The 18,493-nt window shown below is 35.3% G+C and overlaps 2 protein-coding genes across 2 annotated transcripts; both read left to right on the top strand.

The window, feature by feature from the left end:
* The first annotated feature begins 3,183 nt into the window (after window positions 1-3,183).
* On the top strand, window positions 3,184-10,632 carry LOC111018676 (diphosphomevalonate decarboxylase MVD2, peroxisomal). The gene is made up of 10 exons (XM_088117128.1): window positions 3,184-3,644; window positions 5,457-5,655; window positions 6,167-6,230; window positions 7,877-7,940; window positions 8,079-8,159; window positions 8,898-8,984; window positions 9,214-9,371; window positions 9,500-9,548; window positions 9,834-9,958; window positions 10,080-10,632. Exons 1-10 carry the CDS (start codon window positions 3,435-3,437, stop codon window positions 10,297-10,299), a joined length of 1,257 nt encoding a protein of 418 aa, XP_087973254.1. The 5' UTR covers window positions 3,184-3,434; the 3' UTR covers window positions 10,300-10,632.
* Window positions 10,633-11,382: 750 nt separating this feature from the next.
* LOC111018753 (Zn-dependent exopeptidases superfamily protein) lies at window positions 11,383-18,133 on the top strand. The gene is made up of 10 exons (XM_022294989.2): window positions 11,383-11,574; window positions 11,674-11,764; window positions 12,044-12,179; window positions 12,710-12,982; window positions 13,820-13,967; window positions 14,845-15,084; window positions 15,341-15,473; window positions 15,903-16,084; window positions 16,903-17,015; window positions 17,916-18,133. The coding sequence occupies exons 1-10, from the start codon at window positions 11,413-11,415 to the stop codon at window positions 18,022-18,024; spliced, it is 1,587 nt and encodes a 528-aa protein (XP_022150681.1). The 5' UTR covers window positions 11,383-11,412; the 3' UTR covers window positions 18,025-18,133.
* The last annotated feature ends 360 nt before the right edge of the window (window positions 18,134-18,493 follow it).

Here is an 18,493-nt window from a genome sequence, read left to right as displayed (position 1 = left end):
GCTGCAAAAGTCTTTGAACTTGGCGTTGTCAAACTGCTTCCCATTGTTTGTCACAATGGCCTGTGGTATGCCAAAGCGACATATGATATTTGTCCATACGAAGGACGTGACTCTGAATTCCGTTATGTGGGAGAGCGCCTCGGCCTCGGCCCACTTTGTGAAGTAATCCACAGCCACCACAGCGAACCTTGTCTGGCCTTTGCCCAGAGGGAAAAGACCAATGATATCTACCCCCCACTGCGCGAATGGCCACGGGGCCGAGATGGGGGTGAGCAGCTCGGGAGGTTGGTGGATTATGTTTCCGTAGCGTTGGCAATTGTCGCAAGTTCTAACGAACTTCTTGGCGTCCTGGCTGAGGGTCGGCCAATAGTATCCTTGTCCGATCACCTTGGCTGACAGCGACCGGACGCCTGAGTGATTGCCGCACACTCCTTCGTGGATTTCTCTGAGGACGTATAGGCCCTCTTCAGGGGTTAGGCATTTCAATAGAGGCAGGGAAAAGCCGCGTCGGTACAATGCTCCACCTCGGACCACGAACCGAGCTGCTTGCCTTGCCAACTTTCTGCGCTCCTTGGGGTTTTGTTGGAGCCGGGGCTAGACCCCGGGCGCCCTTCTTAGAGGTCCCACCTCGGCCACGGGTGGACTTGGATGGCCTTGGGTGCGCAGGTGGTAGGACAAGCGCGGTGATTCGTGCCGACCTGCGGAGGGGTTCTGTTGCTAGGCCGTCGTGACCTTGTCCCTCTACCAATGCTGCTCCGACCTCCCTCTGGTGGGCATCGCTGGCAGCTAGAGTCCTTCGATCTGTCGTATTGGTCGAGTTTGCGGGTTGAACCATTTTCGCTCGCGTGTTGGTTTAAAAGAATTAGGATGACTTAGATTGTCGATTTTTTCCCACAGACGGCGCCAAATGTTTATGCAAGGATATGCACAACAGTGTATTTCAGATTGTAGCTCGAACTCGGCCTCCGGACCGATCTGAATACTTGAGCAGACCTGCACAAAAAGGTGAGCACTCCGACGATCAAGTCAGTATAGGTCGGATTCCCAGTTTAGTTCGAGGTCAGAAAATCATCGTACCTGATCGTGGAGTGAGGTCCTCTACTTATGGGTGGTAGTCCCGCTAATCTCGCGACGGTTACACCCGGTAATCTCGGGACCGTCGGTTACACCCGGTAATTACGCCGTTGACACTAGCTCACCTCGGCCCCCACCGAGCTTCCCGGTAGATCGGACCTCGGCCAGGTTCACCTCGGCCCTCATACTTAGCATCTGTCAACGCTGGTGGTGGTGATCTCGGCGGCCCGAGCTGGGCATGACTCATGAGTCATCTTGGAGCACCAATAGAGGTCCTCCACGTGTCTAGGGTATTCTCTCCCCCAAACAGATTTAATAAATAGTCATAAGATCTAAATTTTAATTTAATTGGTGGTATTTGACTGTGATTATCATATGTAAAAAATTCCTTGTCCACACCTTTATGATTGTGAGTATTTTTTCTTTTTCATTTTGAGGATACCATCATTTAATCTGTTAATTAAACTAATGTGGAATTTACATAATTTTTAAAACCATAACTAAAATTTTTAAAACAATTTCCAAATTTTTTAATATGATCCCATTTTCAATAATCCATAGGCATCTATATTAAATTTTTGTGCACGTCTTAAGATAGATCTCCTCAATCTCAACCACACATTTTCTATTCTTGCAATTTAAACGCCATTTGAGAAAAAGCTTTTAGTCGTTAATTTAATTGTATTATTTAGTCATTAATTAATTGTACTTGAGAATGACCAAATTGTGTAGACAAATCAAATCTCATATATAAAATCCCCACTTGGTTGAAGATTTTGACATAACAATCGTTTTTAATATGAAATTACCATTTTACCCCACGAGGAAATTAGGTTAATGTAGTAAATCCCCTACAAAATGGTCAATTCACTCCTTTAAATATATGATATTTTTGGGGTTAAAACATGGAGACTTTTCTATTACTAATTTTGTATCTTCAAAGAAAGTTTTGAATCCAATTGAGATTCTATTCATACATGATTAAACAGTATTTAGTTTATTAAATGAATATCATATGCAATTTTAAATTTCATTTTTTTGTATTCTTGTAAGTACAAACGTATAATTAATATGTATTAAAAAATATATAATTAATTAAAAAATAGTTCAAATATAACATAATTTTACATTTTTCATTATAATATGTAATTAATTAAAAAATGTCAACTTGTAATATATTAGTCTTTTAAATTGTGCAAATAAACAAATTTTTTTTTGTTAACAAAATATTAAGTGGGTACTGGCCAGAAAAAAGAGGTTCACTTCAAATATATGAAGGGAAGGTTGAGATTCACAAATACACAATTAAAATATAATATATTTGAATAGTATTGCCCATGGCCTCTAGAGATCCTACCACCAATATAGCTATTTTTCAAAATGTATAAATTTATTTATTTGCAAGTTTAAATACTATTTCCGTATTTGTACATCACTTAATTCATTGTGGTAGTTGTATTTTCAAAGCGTCAATTATGATTATGGTACTTTCAGTGTGTATGCTGTCGAAGCATCTGCTTTTGTTCTTTGTTTTCCTTTTTTATCTATTTTTTCTAATGAAGGGAAGAAAAGTTAGAACTAGAACCATATTAATATTTAAATATTTACTAAAATACTATTATGATCCTTCTATTTTCTAAATGTTCATTTTGGTACCTATACTATTAAAAAGTGGTCATTTTTATTTCCTCATTTTATTTTTAATCTCATTTTTTCTATTACAATTTCAACACAACACTCCACTAATGTATATTTTTTGAAATTCAACAATAATTTTATACTAAATGATTTCAACTATAGGTAGAATTTATACTAAAATCTTATAAATAGGAACGAAAACGATTATGATTATTTTTTAAAGTACAGTGACAGAACAAACTTTTTAAAATTACAAACACTAAGATGAATTAATAGTTATATTTTAACCTTAAATATATACACACACATATTATTACATACACTTTTTTGTAGGGTTGTGGAAATGAAGCGTATTCAGTATTTTGACTATTGAACTAACTTTTTTGTTCCCATTGCAGAAACTTGATCACGTGGTGTACCATCCGGTGCACGTGACAAACATAGTTCATAAAAACAATGTGGGATACCAATTTCCGAGCCAGAAGGCGGAGGCCCCACAAAAGCAATTTTCAATTTCTGAAACTCCGGCGACCCGCCTTCGTCTCCTCCGACCTATAAGACCCAACTTCACTCCCATTTCGCCCCACAGATCTCGCTTCTCTTCTCACTCTAGATTCCTTTCCGGCATTTTCTTCATTCCTGTTCTTCTTTTTTCTCTCTCGTTTTCCCGGAAAATTTTTTCACTGGTTCTTCTTGATCGGCGACGTCGCTACCTCGAAGAAATGGCGGGTGAGAAATGGGTGCTGATGGTGACTGCGCAGACGCCGACGAACATCGCGGTGATTAAGTATTGGGGGAAGAGGGACGAGGCCTTAATTTTGCCTGTTAATGATAGCATCAGTGTTACCCTTGATCCGAGCCACCTCTGCACCATCACCACCGTCGCCGTTAGTCCTAGCTTCGAGCAGGATCGGATGTGGCTCAATCGCAAGGTAACATTTCTTTCAGTCTCTCTCTCTCTCTCGCTCATTCGGTGGAATTCATGTCATTTTGGTTGGTTTATGGTTGTTATGAAATTTGGTGTATTCTTTGTTGTTGGGAACTTTGGTCAACTGTAATTTGTGAGTTACGGAATTTACGCGATTTGCACCGTTAGAAATGCTTTTGATGAAATTTATGCGAAGTCTTCTCTATTTTGGGAACCTGTGCGAATGCGGCGAAAATTTGAAAGTAAGTTTAGGTCTATTTTGGTTCCCGATCGACGAAGGCTTCGTTATGTGGAAGGACAAGGTTCTTGAACGTTGGTACGCGTTTGGTACCACTAAATCCAATAATGGTTGTAGAAGTTTTCTTTCGAAAAGGATTCATCGTTGACTTAAGCCCACGGGGTTGGTGCTTCGTGGAACGTGGTGATTCCAGTGACAAAAGCACTTGGAAGTTCGTTTTTGGCCGTAAAACTTTGCTGGAGGAGAGATCTTCTTTTGTGTTTGGTAATAGAGCTACCTTTTTTTGGAAGCACCTGTGGTGTGACTTTAGACCTCTTTCCTATACTTTTCCTCGCGTGAATAATACTGTAGTGGAGGTTTCAGAATGGTGTCTTGAATATATGGGGTCTCTATGCCAGAAGAAACCTCAGTGACGATAAGACTTTTCGATGGGATCTTCTTATGCAGAAAGTAGAAGTTTGGAGGTCAATGGTGTTTTGAATTTATGGGATCTATCTATATGCCAGAAGAAACCTTAGTGACGAGAAAGCTTTGCAGAAAGTAGAATTTTGGAGGTCAAAGGTGCCACAGACTCTAGGAGATGACTTTTTGGCGGATCTAGTAACTTATCTACAAAATTCCTTTACAGACATTTAATTGAAGGGGGGACAGCTTGAATCCAGCTTGGTTTGTGTTGGTGCATTTTGGGAGGTCTCTTCCGCAGAAGATGAACATTTTCCATTGGGTATCCTGTTGTTGGCTGTACGGTGTACCAACCCCTCTTGATAGGGTCCAAACCAGAGCACTAACTATCTACCCCAATTGGTGCTAGGAGGAGGAGGAGACATGAGATAACTTGTTTGTGAATTTCTCTTTTGCTTGGAACCATGACATAATCTCTCTCTCTTGTTTATTTTGGATGTTCTTCCTAACTCTATCAGTAGCTTTCTTTGACCACCAATTAAAGAAGAAAGCTAAATTCTTATTATGTCAGTGTGAAGGGCTACCGCATGGGAGCGACTCGATAGAAATAGAATAATTTATGAGAGAAAAAACTGTTGAGGTTGTCCAATAGGTCTTTTTCTGTTCCTTCCACTTGGAACTCCTTGTAGACGTGTGTGCATTTTTATTAACATAAAAATGTAATTATAGCCTCTCTTTGATATTTGCTCATTCAATCCCTCATTTTTAACCCCTTGGCTTAAGCGGGATTTTCCTTTTGTAAAAAGCTTTAAATATTTAAATATCTAAAAGTTTTTGGGAAACCAAATACTTTTTTAAGTATACTTAGTTTTTGGAAAACCAAATACTTTTAAGTATACTTTCTTATCTTTGCTTTTAATACTTCAGGGAATTTTTGTGGGATCATGAATTAGGTGGGTGAGTTTTTGTGTGTCTTGTAAAGTGGGAATGTATTTTATAATTGAATATTTTATGTTACCACATGCATACATGCATACATACGTATTGGCATTTCTCTATCAAATTGTAGAAAATGTGATGAAATAAACTTTTAACAGTCTCTTTGTTTTGTTATTTGGTTTTTTGGTTTCATGCTGGTGCTGGTCCATGATGGTTCTGTTTTTCTGGTTAGTGTAGGAGATATCCCTTTCTGGAGCCAGGTATCAAAATTGTTTAAGGGAAATACGCAGTAGAGCTAATGATGTTGAGGATAAAGAAAAGGGAATTGAGATAGCCAAAAAGGACTGGGAGAAATTGCATGTATATATTGATTCATACAATAATTTCCCAACTGCTGCTGGCTTGGCTTCCTCTGCTGCTGGTTTTGCTTGTCTCGGTAAAACCTGACTTCACTCTTAATTTAGGAATTTTCATTTGTTGATTGGTTTTGGGGTTTAAGGTGTACTAGTTCAGGTTTGTTTATTATTTATTAGTACTAAGTTATAATTAAAAAAAAGGAAAAAAATACTACTTTTCATTGACATGTGAAAAGTACAAAGGAATAGGAGACCAAACGGAGAGGGAAGGGAGATTAAAGGAACATGGAGACATATTATTTCTCAAAAAACTAAAATAAAATAAGGACATGGACAAGTGGTAAAATGACCGTTTTCATTAAATATGTGTGAAGAGTGGGGACATTTTGAAGATGTTTGTGAAAAGGTCCCATGATTTATCTCCATGTCTGGCTGTGAGAATGACTCCTATTTTTTTTTTTTTTTTTTTTTTCTTAGTTGTTCTTATGGTTTTGGCTCCTTAATTTATATACCCATCTGCACAATGACACATCTTACAAAATAGTGATCACTATATATAAATTATAATTGGTTTTATGTCTGTATCTGCAGTCTTTGCTCTGGCAAATTTAATGAATGTCAAGGAAGATCACAGCCAGTTATCTGCTATTGCAAGGTATCCTTTTATTTTTTGTCTTCTTTATTTAATCAAAACTCAGTCACTTGTGCTTGATCTCTTTTTTCCGATACAATATTATGGATTCTTCTAGGGTGCCTTCTTTTCTTTTTTGGGTAGAGAGCTTCTAGGGGTAGAAAATCCGTACTTCTTTTCTGTTTCTTCTTTTTGGCCTGTCCTTAGCTTGTAGGTTTCATTATTGTTGTTTTTTTGTACCCAAATTTTAACTGATAAAATGAAAATTCTCCTCATTAAAATTGAACGTGCTGTACCTAATAATTTCCATTTTACATTTTGACCTTTCATTCTCATGTTTGCTTCTGCTTTCGTACGTTCCAGATGGTATTATTACGCTAAATTTAGTATCAATTTGTGTCCACTATTTGAACTCTAGCATTTTGCTACATATATATCCTATAAATATTTACATAGATTTTTGCTAGATGTCATGATTATTTATTCATGGAATAGAGTTGATCCCATAAACTCTCTTGAGACAACTTGATCTTTTTGAGGAAACAACCGTTCATTAAAGGAAAGGAGGTGATAGGGCATCCACCCCACAACCGAAGGGATTACCAAAAGGCTCTCCAAATAGTTGAATGTAAAGAAGGGGATTAATTACTAAAGTTTTTTTTTTTTTTTTTTTTTTTTGGATAAGGGGCTCCAACTAGATATATGCCGAGAAAACTAAAAATTCTTCTCCCTGTTCTTTTGTTTTTCTCCATTCAAAATAGCAAAACGAGAATTTGTCCATATAACTTTTCCCTTGCCCTTGAAAGGATTGGCCACAAGAGTGATGAGCAAAGAGGCCTTTTGTTGATGAAAAAGCACGTGGGAGTGCAACACGCTGAAAATCATAACCCATAAACTGCTAATAAAAAAGTGTAGGATAAAAATAGGCAATTTTATTTTTTCTTTCTTGCCGAGAATGTACCATGAAGGGGAAAAATCAGATCTAGGATCCTTTGCTATGGGATGCCGGGACGGCGGGACCTTATTAATTAAGATATTGTCACTGCCCAAGAAAAGAGTCAAGTGACTTTTATCTTCTTTGGGCATTTTATTTGCCTTCCATACAACTTTACATAAATCTTTTTGAATAATCATGAGAAGCTGTTAGGTTTGACGTTTGAGAAAGATTTCACTAATGTGGTATCTTTGGTTGGAAAGGAATTCTCGTGTTTTTGAAGATAAGTCCTCTACTTTTGACATTTTTTTAGGAGTGTACAGTACACTGTCTCCTAGTGGTGCATCAATTATAGGAAATTCTTTTGTAACTACGACCTTTCCATGGTCATAAACAATTGGAAAGAGATTGTTTAGTTTCTTGGGTGGGGTTCTCTCTACCCAGCCCTTAGGCTGTTACCTTTTGTTTTTATGAAATGAAGAATGTTTCTTATCTAGAAAAAAAAAGAGAGAAAGATTTCACTAATCTCCTCTCTCTCTCTCTCTGTTTTTTTAATAATCTCAATTTGGGCATACCTAGAACGTGTACAGAGATGGATGGCTTGATGTTTAAATTTAGATTTCCAATGTCATAATTTTCATTTTATTTGGATTTCTTATCTGTTCATCCAATGAACTTTCTTCTGTGACATCGATCCATATAAAATAAAGTAATCACGACTATTTAAATCATGTAGGCAAGGTTCAGGAAGTGCTTGCCGTAGCTTATATGGTGGATTCGTGAAGTGGAACATGGGAAAAGTAAGTGCATTCAAATTTGTAAACTTTGCAACCGTGTCAGGAAATCAAGTTTTCCTTTTAAGCATGTAATTATGATTTCTGGTATCTATGAATAATATTAGTTCTTACGTTTTCTTTTTCTCTTGTACTGTTGTTAAGGAAAAGGATGGAAGTGATAGTCTTGCAACTCAACTTGCTGACGAAAAGCACTGGGATGATCTTGTAATTATCATTGCTGTGGTGTGTAGCTTTCCTCTCACTTTTTTATTTTTACTTTTTGCTGATAAGAAATAAATGTCATTTGATTTTTAAAAAAGGGGAAAAAACATTCTCCTCTACAGGGGAAGTGGCTCTTGGCTTGGATAACGAAATGGAACGATTATTCCAAGGCCAAGGAAACCAACCTCGAAACCAAAAATATTATTATTTTTCATTGTAATTTCTCTTGGAGTTGTGGTTCCAATCCAGAGTTTACAATTTAAGTTGCCTTAGAGCCTGTAGAAATATTATGTCTTGCAATGGTGTATACTTTAGAGCTGACAAAAGAGAGAAGTAAGTACTGAAACTTTAAAATAGGGATAGAGGGATGTTATAACTATGGTAAATAATATACTATTCTAGAATTTTAGTGATTATGTGAACGGAGAATTTTCAGTGGATGAATCTCATAGCATACTCAGGTTGGAGGGAACTGTCAAATTTAGATGTTAAGACGAAAACCGATGCTGATTCCAATGGAAATAAGAGCTTTGCTACAGTGATATTTGAGCAACCCAAACAATACCAGCAATCTGAACAGCCCTAAAGTAATGACAGATGCTCAAATAAAAGCTTCTAAGATAATAAGACATCAATTAAATACAATTCTTTTAGCCAAAAGTTGGCATAGTTTTCTCTCATCTTCTAGTTGTCCTTTGACTACGTACTGATTATGGTTCTCTGGAACCTAATATGTATTTTTCTATCTTATTTTTCAAGGTAAGTTCACGACAAAAGGAAACAAGTAGCACTACCGGTATGCGAGACACCGTAGAAACAAGTTTGCTTTTACAACATAGAGCAAAGGTATTCTCAATCGTTTTGATTCCTATTGGATTTCGTATTTTTATGGCATTAACATACCTCGAAATTTCATAGTTTCTTTTCATTCTAGGTATTTTCTTTTAATATTTGCTATAACTGAGTTTTCTGATTTGTTTTCTCTTGTTGTTTTCAATGTCATTTTAGTAAAAAAATCCTTGCCCATAGTCTAGGTACATTTCTATTAATGTCTTTCTCTGTTGTCTCGTAATAGGAAATTGTACCAAAGCGCGTGTTAGCTATGGAAGAAGCTATTAAAAATCGCGATTTTGTATCCTTTGCACAACTGACATGCAACGACAGCAACCAATTTCATGCAGTCTGTCTTGATACTTCTCCCCCAATATTTTATATGAATGATACATCCCACAGGCAAGCTTAAGTTCTTTCCTTCTTTCTTTCTTTTTAAAGTTATCTGATTTACCTATGATATTCCATGACTTTCTCCTACCATTTTGACGAAAATCTTTGTTCCATTCTGACAAGAAACCATGTTTCAGGATAATCAGTCTCGTTGAGAAATGGAACAGTTCCGAAGGAGAACCTCAGGTTTGATTTTTCCCTATTCTTGACGCATGTTGGGAGAGACCTTAACTATTGTTTTGTTTTATGTTCTCCATTTAATTTTGAGATGGTAAGTTCTTGATAATTTTCATTAGTTTCCAGTTCAGAAAAATAAACCAAACTTTCCTTAAGATGAATGAAAGGCAAAAGGGAGAAGAAGCCCATAACAAATGATAGCATCTCAAAAAACAATAAACAAAAAGAAGATTTCCTTGCAACTTACCTACACGAATTGGTAAACAGTTTTGCTGATTTCTATCAAACTTCCAGGTCGCATATACTTTCGATGCGGGGCCAAATTCGGTTCTAATCGCACGTAATAGAAAAACTGCTTTATCATTGCTTCAGAGGTTACTTTTCTACTTCCCCCCACATCCAGAAACGGAGTTAAACAGGTAACTGGATTTCGAGAATCAATCTAGAACTGCGTTAATTTCAATCTTGTGCATTCAACTATCACGAGCATTAACTTTTTTTCTATCATCTGGTCTTAAAATTTATCTCGTTTTTTATCAGTTATGTTCTTGGTGACAAGTCAATCCTTCAAGATGCTGGTATAAAGGGTGCTGAGGATATTGAATCCCTGCCACAACCTCCAGAAATTAACAGTTCATCCCAGAAATACCAAGGGGATGTCAGTTATTTCATCTGTACCAGGCCGGGCAAAGGGCCAGTCGTGCTCCCTGACAGTGAAGCTTTACTCAACCCCAAAACTGGGCTGCCGAAGAACCTCTAGAGGATTTTATTAGTTGTCTGCTACATTTCTACTGAAGGTGTGACTCTGAAAGTTCAGGATAGATGATCAATCAACTGTTGGAGCCATTTTTGGAAATATGCAGTTTCGAAGGTAGACGTTTGTTCGTTCGCTTGAATGTAGTCGGAATAATTTCACTGTTCCTTGTTGTTGGCTTTTAAGAACGGGAACCTGTAAGTTTGTATGAACATTTGTTAGTTACTCATCGTCCTGCAAGTTTAGTGTCTTTATTCTTTGATGCTTCTTTTTTATGTAGGTTAAGCTTCCATTGTCAAACAGAGTAGAATCATAATAAATTAAATGAGTTGATAATGATTTAGGTGCTCTTTGATTTAATTTGATGTTCGAGATTCGAACCTTCGACCTTCAATAAATAAGTGATGTCTTGATTATTTAAGTTAGGCAGATAAATCTCGCATTGCTTGATGACCATTTTTCATCATCAAATTAGGACTATTTTATTATTTTAGCTTCAGGATGAATTTTGTAATCTACCATTCAATAATTATAAAATTTTAATTACATGGATGACATCAAAATAATTTTCAGCGTTCAATATATATTCAATCAAATTTTAAAATTCAAAAATCATATAGGGAAAATACTTGCAGAGAACATATATATGTTTAGATTAAAGGTCAAACTCCTCTACTAAAAGTTGGAAAAAAAAATCATATTACAAATCTCTATTAAAAAGGACAATTACATACAGTGGTTTTCTGTATAGAAACGACAACATTAGAAGGATCGAAAAAATGCTTTGTTGTGTCATGTCGGTTTTCGATACACATATGATATAGTATTTTTTGAGATTGATATTTCTTTTGCTATTGGTACAATCACCTCTCAGGAAGTTGAAACAGAGCCAAATTTTGTCTCACTGACCTGACCAATCTCTCAAGTGAAATGTCTATGATGACACTTTCCTCTCGACCTATCTTTTTAAATGTAAAATACTCGAAATTATATGACTGTAAACAGTGGAAAGGGGGAATTTATAAATATCTAAAGTAAAGGGGCCGAATGGCAATTTAACAAATTCAAAAATCTCTTTATAACAATCTATCGTGTACCGGTGAAGAACCGGACGAAGAAATGGCGGCAATATCTCGCCTGCAAGTGCATCTCCTCCACTTCACTCCTCCCGCTCTCAAATCGTCTGCGCTCTTATCAAGATTCCCTCGCTCCTCTCGCGCTTCTCTGCGAAGATTCGTCGCTCTTCGCCCTCTCTGCTCCGTCTCCGATTCGACTCCTCAGGTTTTTCTCCGTTTTCTTTCTCATTTTGAATGTACAATCATGTAATGTGTTCATATGTTTCACTATATTGTTTTCTACGTCTTATTGTATGCTTTATAGAGTTCGTCTTCGGAATCTGGATCAAGTTCGAGCATTGTAGGAGATCTTATCGACTATCTCAATGAGTCCTGGACTCAGTTTCATGCTACAGGTATTTCGTATTCAATTGTATACGTATCGTCTTATATCGCTATGCTTTTTGGTGTTTCGATTCTGTTGAAAGTTCCCTGCGTATTGGCTGGCTACTAAACCCTAATTACTTCCGCTAGTTTTTGATTTCGTTGATGTGAACTTTTATTATTAAATTGTTACGAGTCGATGTGTTTGTTTATTGTTATAATTGTGCATTTTGATCTGTCCTTGACTTCTCACCTTGGAGGCTGAGTTTTAGACTTCTTGATGGCGGAATCTTAGATACTTTTTATCGCAGCTGAAGCGAAGCGGCAATTAGTTGCTGCTGGTTTTCGTTTGCTAAACGAGGATGAAGAATGGGACTTAAAGCCTGGTGGATGTTATTTCTTTACACGAAATATGTCTTGTTTGGTTGCCTTTTCGATAGGAGAAAAGTGAGTTCTGGGGAATTTTCTTCTGATTTTCATTTCTCCACCTTCAAAGATTATCAAATAGACTGATCTAATTTTCAGATCTGCTAATCACAGCATATATGTAATTCAAATTACGTGGTTTATGAAACTACAAAAGAAAGATTGGCTAGTCGACTACTTGATTTGTGAGATTTTGCTCGTCTACTCATCATTTCGTAGCCTTCTTTGTAATTTTGTTTTAATATTGTTCAATAATATTTTATAATATTAATGCACAGTTACAAAGAAGGCTATGAACTTATGAGTAGACAAGAGTGCACGGATATTGATATCTATCTATCTATACATACTCCCTATTCACCCTTAATTTATGAATTATGTCCCGAGTCATAATTTATAACAATGTTATATAAATATGTTAACTAAACGTTTCTATAGTTATCACCTTTTATCTTTATGTTTGAATTTTCTACTTATTTCTACGATTTCCTACTCTTTTGGTTCCATCTTGATTAGTTTGGTTGATTAAACCTTATCTCTCTGTTTTACAGGTATGTTGCTGGTAATGGATTTCATATTATTGCTGCTCATACAGATAGCCCATGCCTTAAATTAAAACCCAGGTCTTCATCAAGCAAGTGTAATTGTCTAATGGTCAATGTGCAGACATATGGGAGTGGTTTGTGGCATACTTGGTTTGATAGAGATTTGAGTGTCGCTGGAAGGGTTATAGTGAGAGGCAATGATGGTTCATATTTGCACAAACTTGTCAAAGTAAGAAGACCTCTATTGCGAATTCCAACCTTGGCAATTCATCTTGACCGGTTTGTGCCTCATTGTTACTTTTTCATTTCATTCATGGTTGATTTGCTTCTCAAGTTACGTCTCCCTCTCTGCAACAACACGCACCACACAGTTATTAACTTATTATTATTCTTTTTTTTATGAGAAACAAGTTCTTTGGTAATAAGAAATTACAAAGGATGGTGGGGAAACTCCAACCCAAAAAGAAATTGCGAGATTACCAGCTCGTACAAAGCTTATTCAAAAGGTCCAAAGTGCCAAAGCTTGCACCATCTGAGGGAGAAGTTTGGACTTCTTTCTGAGTTTCCAAAGAATATTTCTAGTTTTTCTAATCACTATTAATTATTAGGATTATTTATTATCCTTGTTTCTGCCCTCGTGCTGGCTTAGACCCTTCCTTTGTTTGGTCCTGTTTTGTTCTGTTGTTTTTTTACTTATTCTTTTTATTGGAAGGTTAGTTCCTTTTTTATTTTTCATTAGTTAACTACTTTTTATCAATATTTTTATAAATTAAAAATTCAGATCTGGAAATTTAATATTGATTGATTATCAAAAGTCATTGATTATGTCCCCATCGGCACTGTATGGATGAGGTTTCGTGTATTTCAGTCAGTTTGTTTGATCTTTTCACTGGATAATTGACAGAATTCTCAATCTCACCTGTATGGTACTCAGACTTATTTTACTTTTAGATTTCCAAAGTTTGGGTTTGTTTACTTTTGGCACTAAAATATTTAATATCGCCATTATAAATGAGTATTAGAATAAGAGCGAGTATTCTTTTGACATATTGTTGGGGTTTTGGAATTATTTACATTTCCCTTTTCTTCTGGTCATGGCGCTCGTGGCTTCTTCAGAAAAGTGAACCAGGATGGGTTTAAGCCAAATTTAGAAACTCATCTTATTCCGTTGCTGGCAACAAAACTAGAAGACAGTTCTCTGGACTCAAAAGATAAAAGCACTGATGCATTTTTGAAGGATGCTCTACATCCACTTCTGAAACAGGTACCATTTGTGTTTCTATAACAACTATTAGGGTTTTTTTTTGTCCCCAAGGGACAGTCCAATTGGCAAGGACTTGGGGTCTCTTTTTTTTTTTTGTTTAATTGAAGAGGTTTTATGGGACTGAGGATGGCAGGGAACTTGTAATATCCAAACTAATTCTTTTGGAATACTTGGAAGGAAAGGAATTTAAGCCTTTTCATGGATAAGGAACAAACCTTTTATTGGTTTTTTTTTCTTTTTTTACACTATAACCTTTTTTGGCTATCTCTTGGTGTAAATTGTCTAAGCTTTTACATTTTATAGCTTTATATCTTTTTTTTTTTGTTTAATTGAAGAGGTTTTATGTAACTCCATTGGATTGGAGTCGTTTTCCTCCTCTTTTGTAATTTCATACCATCAATCTTATAAAAAAACTACCAATATATCATTATCAAGAATCCAAAGAAAGAAGAAAAACTATGCATGCTGCCCTTTGTGATCCGAGTGAAGTTCATGTTCTATGGACAATGGACATAAGCACTAAAATTTTATTTAGTATGAAATAAAATAGTAAAAACTTTTTTGTGAAAAAAAAATAATAGCAAACATCTATTGGAAGGTATCATAGAAAATTTTCATAAAATCTTATGTCTTGGTAGTTTAAATAATCTTTTTTTTTATTCTTTTTATATACACGATTCTTCATATGATTCAAATTTCAAATTGTTTGAATAGATTTGCATAAACATTCTGCTATTATTGACCTCAAATTTTTTTGAGTTGTAAATTACCTGTTGGTTGGAAATTGGAATGCCTTTGTTAATTAAGGTGCAATACTGTGAAGTTGTAGCTAAATCTAAAAACCATTTATGAGTCAGTACCTTAACTTGATCGCCAGGTCTTATCAGAAGAGCTCTGTTGTGCAGCTGATGACATAGTGAGCTTTGAGTTGAATGTGTGTGACACCCAACCTAGCTGTCTTGGAGGTGGGAATGAGGAATTCATTTTCTCAGGAAGATTAGATAACCTTGCATCAAGCTATTGTGCATTAAGAGCTCTTATTGATTCGTGTGAATCTCCTAGTGACTTAAAGAGTGAGCAGACAGTTCGAATGGTGGCTTTATTTGATAATGAAGAGGTAATATTTTTATCGTGTACTTTGTGAACTATATATAGATTGGAAGTTATGCATATCCTGGGTGCTTCTAATATAGTATAACTGTTGACTATAGTAGAAGCACGCTCATGGGCCCAATTTTCTGTCTGTCTGTCTCTTATTTATTTATTTATTTTGAGTTCAATAAAATGAGCATCTCTCTTTTGTTCATGTTAATACTTGCTTTTTTTTTAACTAGTCTTAGTATGATCATTTAGTGACACCTGTTTCCATTTAGGTGGGTTCAGGTTCAATTCAGGGAGCTGGTGCACCCACCATGTTTCAGGCCATGAGGCGCATTCCCAGCTCCTTAGCTCAAGGATATGTTGGTGAAGGTGCATTTGAGCGTGCTTTTAGGCAATCGTTTCTTGGTACGTTCCAATTCAAAGTAGAAAAATACATCTTTTTTTCCTTTTGGAAGGAACAACTACTATATATATTTAACGTGTGATCAAATTAAACCGATACTAGGAAAACTAAAAGATAACTCAGAGCTAGGCCCTAGACATGGTAATTTTGCGTTGAGATATCAGGCAGTAATCCTAAATTAGTTGTGAATATATGAACTTAAAAGGTTGGATTTTGCCTGATTTAGTTTTTCAATTTTGAATGTTTTACATGTAAATGACAATTATTCTTGATTGTATGATTTACAGAAAGGTTATTGTGAACAAAGCATCGGTAAAGATACTGTGTGTGTGTGTTTTTTTTTTTTCTTTTTGCGATAAGATGTGTGTTTACTTTTTGTTACATATATGATCATCTAATTTCTTCGCTATATAATATTATTTTGTAAATAGTTTCCGCGGACATGGCCCATGGAGTTCATCCAAATTTTATGGATAAGCATGAAGAACACCATAGGCCAGAAATGCAAAAAGGACTTGTCATTAAGCACAATGCAAACCAGCGCTATGCTACAAGCGGAGTCACAGCTTTTCTTTTCAAAGAATTAGGCAGAATTCATAACCTTCCAACGCAGGTATGTGACTAGCACTGGCTTCAGAAATTCTTTTTCAGCTTCAATTGTTACCCACCCTTCAAATCAAATCAAATCATGATAGGTACCATTATTCTAGCTTTTACACTAAATAAGTCCATTTCGTAGAATGGTGTTTACAGAATTATTACAATGACCTAAAGTATGCTGATTTTTTTTTTATCGAAATAGGTGAAATAGATTGAAAGATAAAAAGATAGAAGGGCTACGATTATCCCTAATAATTTGAAGTACTTCGAACCTCCCCTCTTGAGGTCACTCGAACCTAAATCACTCTAACAAATTCCTTAGCTAATTACTAATCCTTTCTATCTCATTAATAATCCTAATTATTCCAAGGCATTTCTATCATTTACATTCTACTCTTTCTGATTTCTATGTTTGGAAAGAAAGAAACAGCCGAATCTTTGAGGATAAAGTTATTCCTTTAGGATCTTTTTTTGTGAATATTAAGTATACAGCTTCTTGGTGGGCTTCCATCTACAAGAAGGTTTTTTTTATAACCATGGCCTTTTTCTGATTTCGGACGGTTTTCTCATCCCTCCTTCATTAGGTTGTTTTTCCTCTTTTGGGCTTTGGTTTATTAATTCCATACGAGTTTCTTATCCCAAAAAAAAAAAAAAAATTACATTCTAGTGTTGTAGGTAGAATTAAAATAGATAGCGTTCCTTTTTGAGTTACCTAGGTTGATTTATTCCATCTAAATATAACATGGGTTATTTTTGAGATTTTTTTTGGGCTATCTTATTTTGTCAAATTTTATTGCTATATACTCAAATGGTGCACATGCTTTGTGGTAGGAATTTGTGGTGAGAAATGATATGGGTTGTGGATCTACCATTGGTCCAATACTTGCTTCTGGAGTTGGCATCCGGACTGTGGATTGTGGCATCCCTCAACTTTCCATGCACAGGTATACACTTAGACTCCCATACCACTCCATTCATCAAATCGAGAATGTGAACAATGCAACGGATAGATTTAATTATTGCCTAGAACAAAATAATAATGATAATAATAAAATAATAAATAAAATAGGAGAGAGAGAGAGAGAAGAATAAAAAGCAATGAAAAAAAATCGTATTACTTGCCTTGAAAGAGGAACCGGTCTTGTCTTCCTTGTTGAATACCCATTACTATATACTAAGGTATGATAATGATGCTCATCGAATTTTATATTGTGGCAAGTCTATCTTTTGAAAAACATAATATGTATTTGACATTTTTTGTTGTTTTCTAATTTATAAAATTATAACCAACTAAAAAAGGTAGTTTACAAAAAAAAATAAAAATAATAATAAAAATAACAATCGTATTATTTCTTGAAATTTTACCTATGAAGTCATCGCAACCATGGGATTCTTTTTTCTTTTTTCCTTTTTTTATGTTGTCGATGAAAATGGTTTTTTTTTAATGAAAAAATGGAATAAAATGTTATTATGAACTTAAATTCTAAAAATAGAAAATGGTAACGAAAGTGTCTCAAATTCTTTTGTCAACTTTTGGAGTAATTTTTAAACATGTGCTCATTTAGAAACCTGAGAATGTAAACATATGGAACCATTAATTCAGATTTCTGTTCGTGTAGCAATTCTGGTACTAATATACGACATGCTCATCTTTTGCTCAAGTTCATGTGGGTAAATTTGTGTTATTGCAAATCCAAGCATAGTTTAAACTAATTAAGGCATATGTACTTTTGAACGTTTGAGTTGAACTCAAAAAGATATATATACATATGTATATTTTGGTGGTATTTAGTATGAAATTGCAATCATAAACATAATAAACCTTGGTTTGTGAATATTTGCAGCATCAGAGAGGTTTGCGGGAAAGAGGATGTGGACACAGCTTACAAGTATTTTAAGGCGTTCTATCAAACGTTTTCAAACATAGACAAAAAACTAAAGGTGGATGCTTGAAGTTTCACGACTTACCTTCAACGTTGTTAACATTTTTTTGTTTTTTGTTTTCAATAATTTAAAAACAATAATCCAACTACTTTAATAACTATTTCGTTCTCTATTATCAGTTTTTTCCTTTCTTAGAAGTTGTTTAAAACTGATTTGATAACTATTTTATTTTTAATTCTGCTTCTAAAAATTGTCTCCTCACATTTATTAGAACTACAACCGACTTCTTGGTGAAATTCGAAGAAAAAATAGTTCTAGAATTCTTATTTTGATTTTTAAAATTGTAAGATTTTTAAGAATAGATTTCTGCTTTTTTCCTACAATCTCTTACCCTTGTTATTAGAAAAATAAAAATTATACAAACTTGAAAATGTGTTGAGAGAGAGAGAGGAGTTCGGAAGTCAAATAGGAAAATCATAAAGAGAGGTGTTATTTGAGAAATTTCAAAAGATAAAAAATAAAGATATCGGAATATATT

Source organism: Momordica charantia (assembly GCF_013281855.1).
Source record: "Momordica charantia cultivar OHB3-1 chromosome 9 unlocalized genomic scaffold, Mcharantia_2.0 BLBB01000009.1, whole genome shotgun sequence".
NCBI classification, from domain to species: Eukaryota; Viridiplantae; Streptophyta; class Magnoliopsida; order Cucurbitales; family Cucurbitaceae; genus Momordica; species Momordica charantia.
The sequence above is the reverse complement of the archived record's forward strand: the minus strand, read 5'-3'. Positions and strand labels throughout refer to the sequence as shown.

Coding starts and splice junctions, on each gene's coding strand:
- LOC111018676 (XM_088117128.1), top strand. CDS start 3,435: ATGGCGGGTGAGAAATGGGTGCTGATGGTGACTGCGCAGACGCCGACG. Junction 7,941..8,078: donor TGAAGTGGAACATGGGAAAA/GTAAGTGCATTC, acceptor ACTGTTGTTAAG/GAAAAGGATGGAAGTGATAG. Junction 8,985..9,213: donor TTTTACAACATAGAGCAAAG/GTATTCTCAATC, acceptor GTCTCGTAATAG/GAAATTGTACCAAAGCGCGT.
- LOC111018753 (XM_022294989.2), top strand. CDS start 11,413: ATGGCGGCAATATCTCGCCTGCAAGTGCATCTCCTCCACTTCACTCCT. Junction 12,983..13,819: donor TTGGCAATTCATCTTGACCG/GTTTGTGCCTCA, acceptor TGGCTTCTTCAG/AAAAGTGAACCAGGATGGGT. Junction 16,085..16,902: donor TTCATAACCTTCCAACGCAG/GTATGTGACTAG, acceptor GCTTTGTGGTAG/GAATTTGTGGTGAGAAATGA.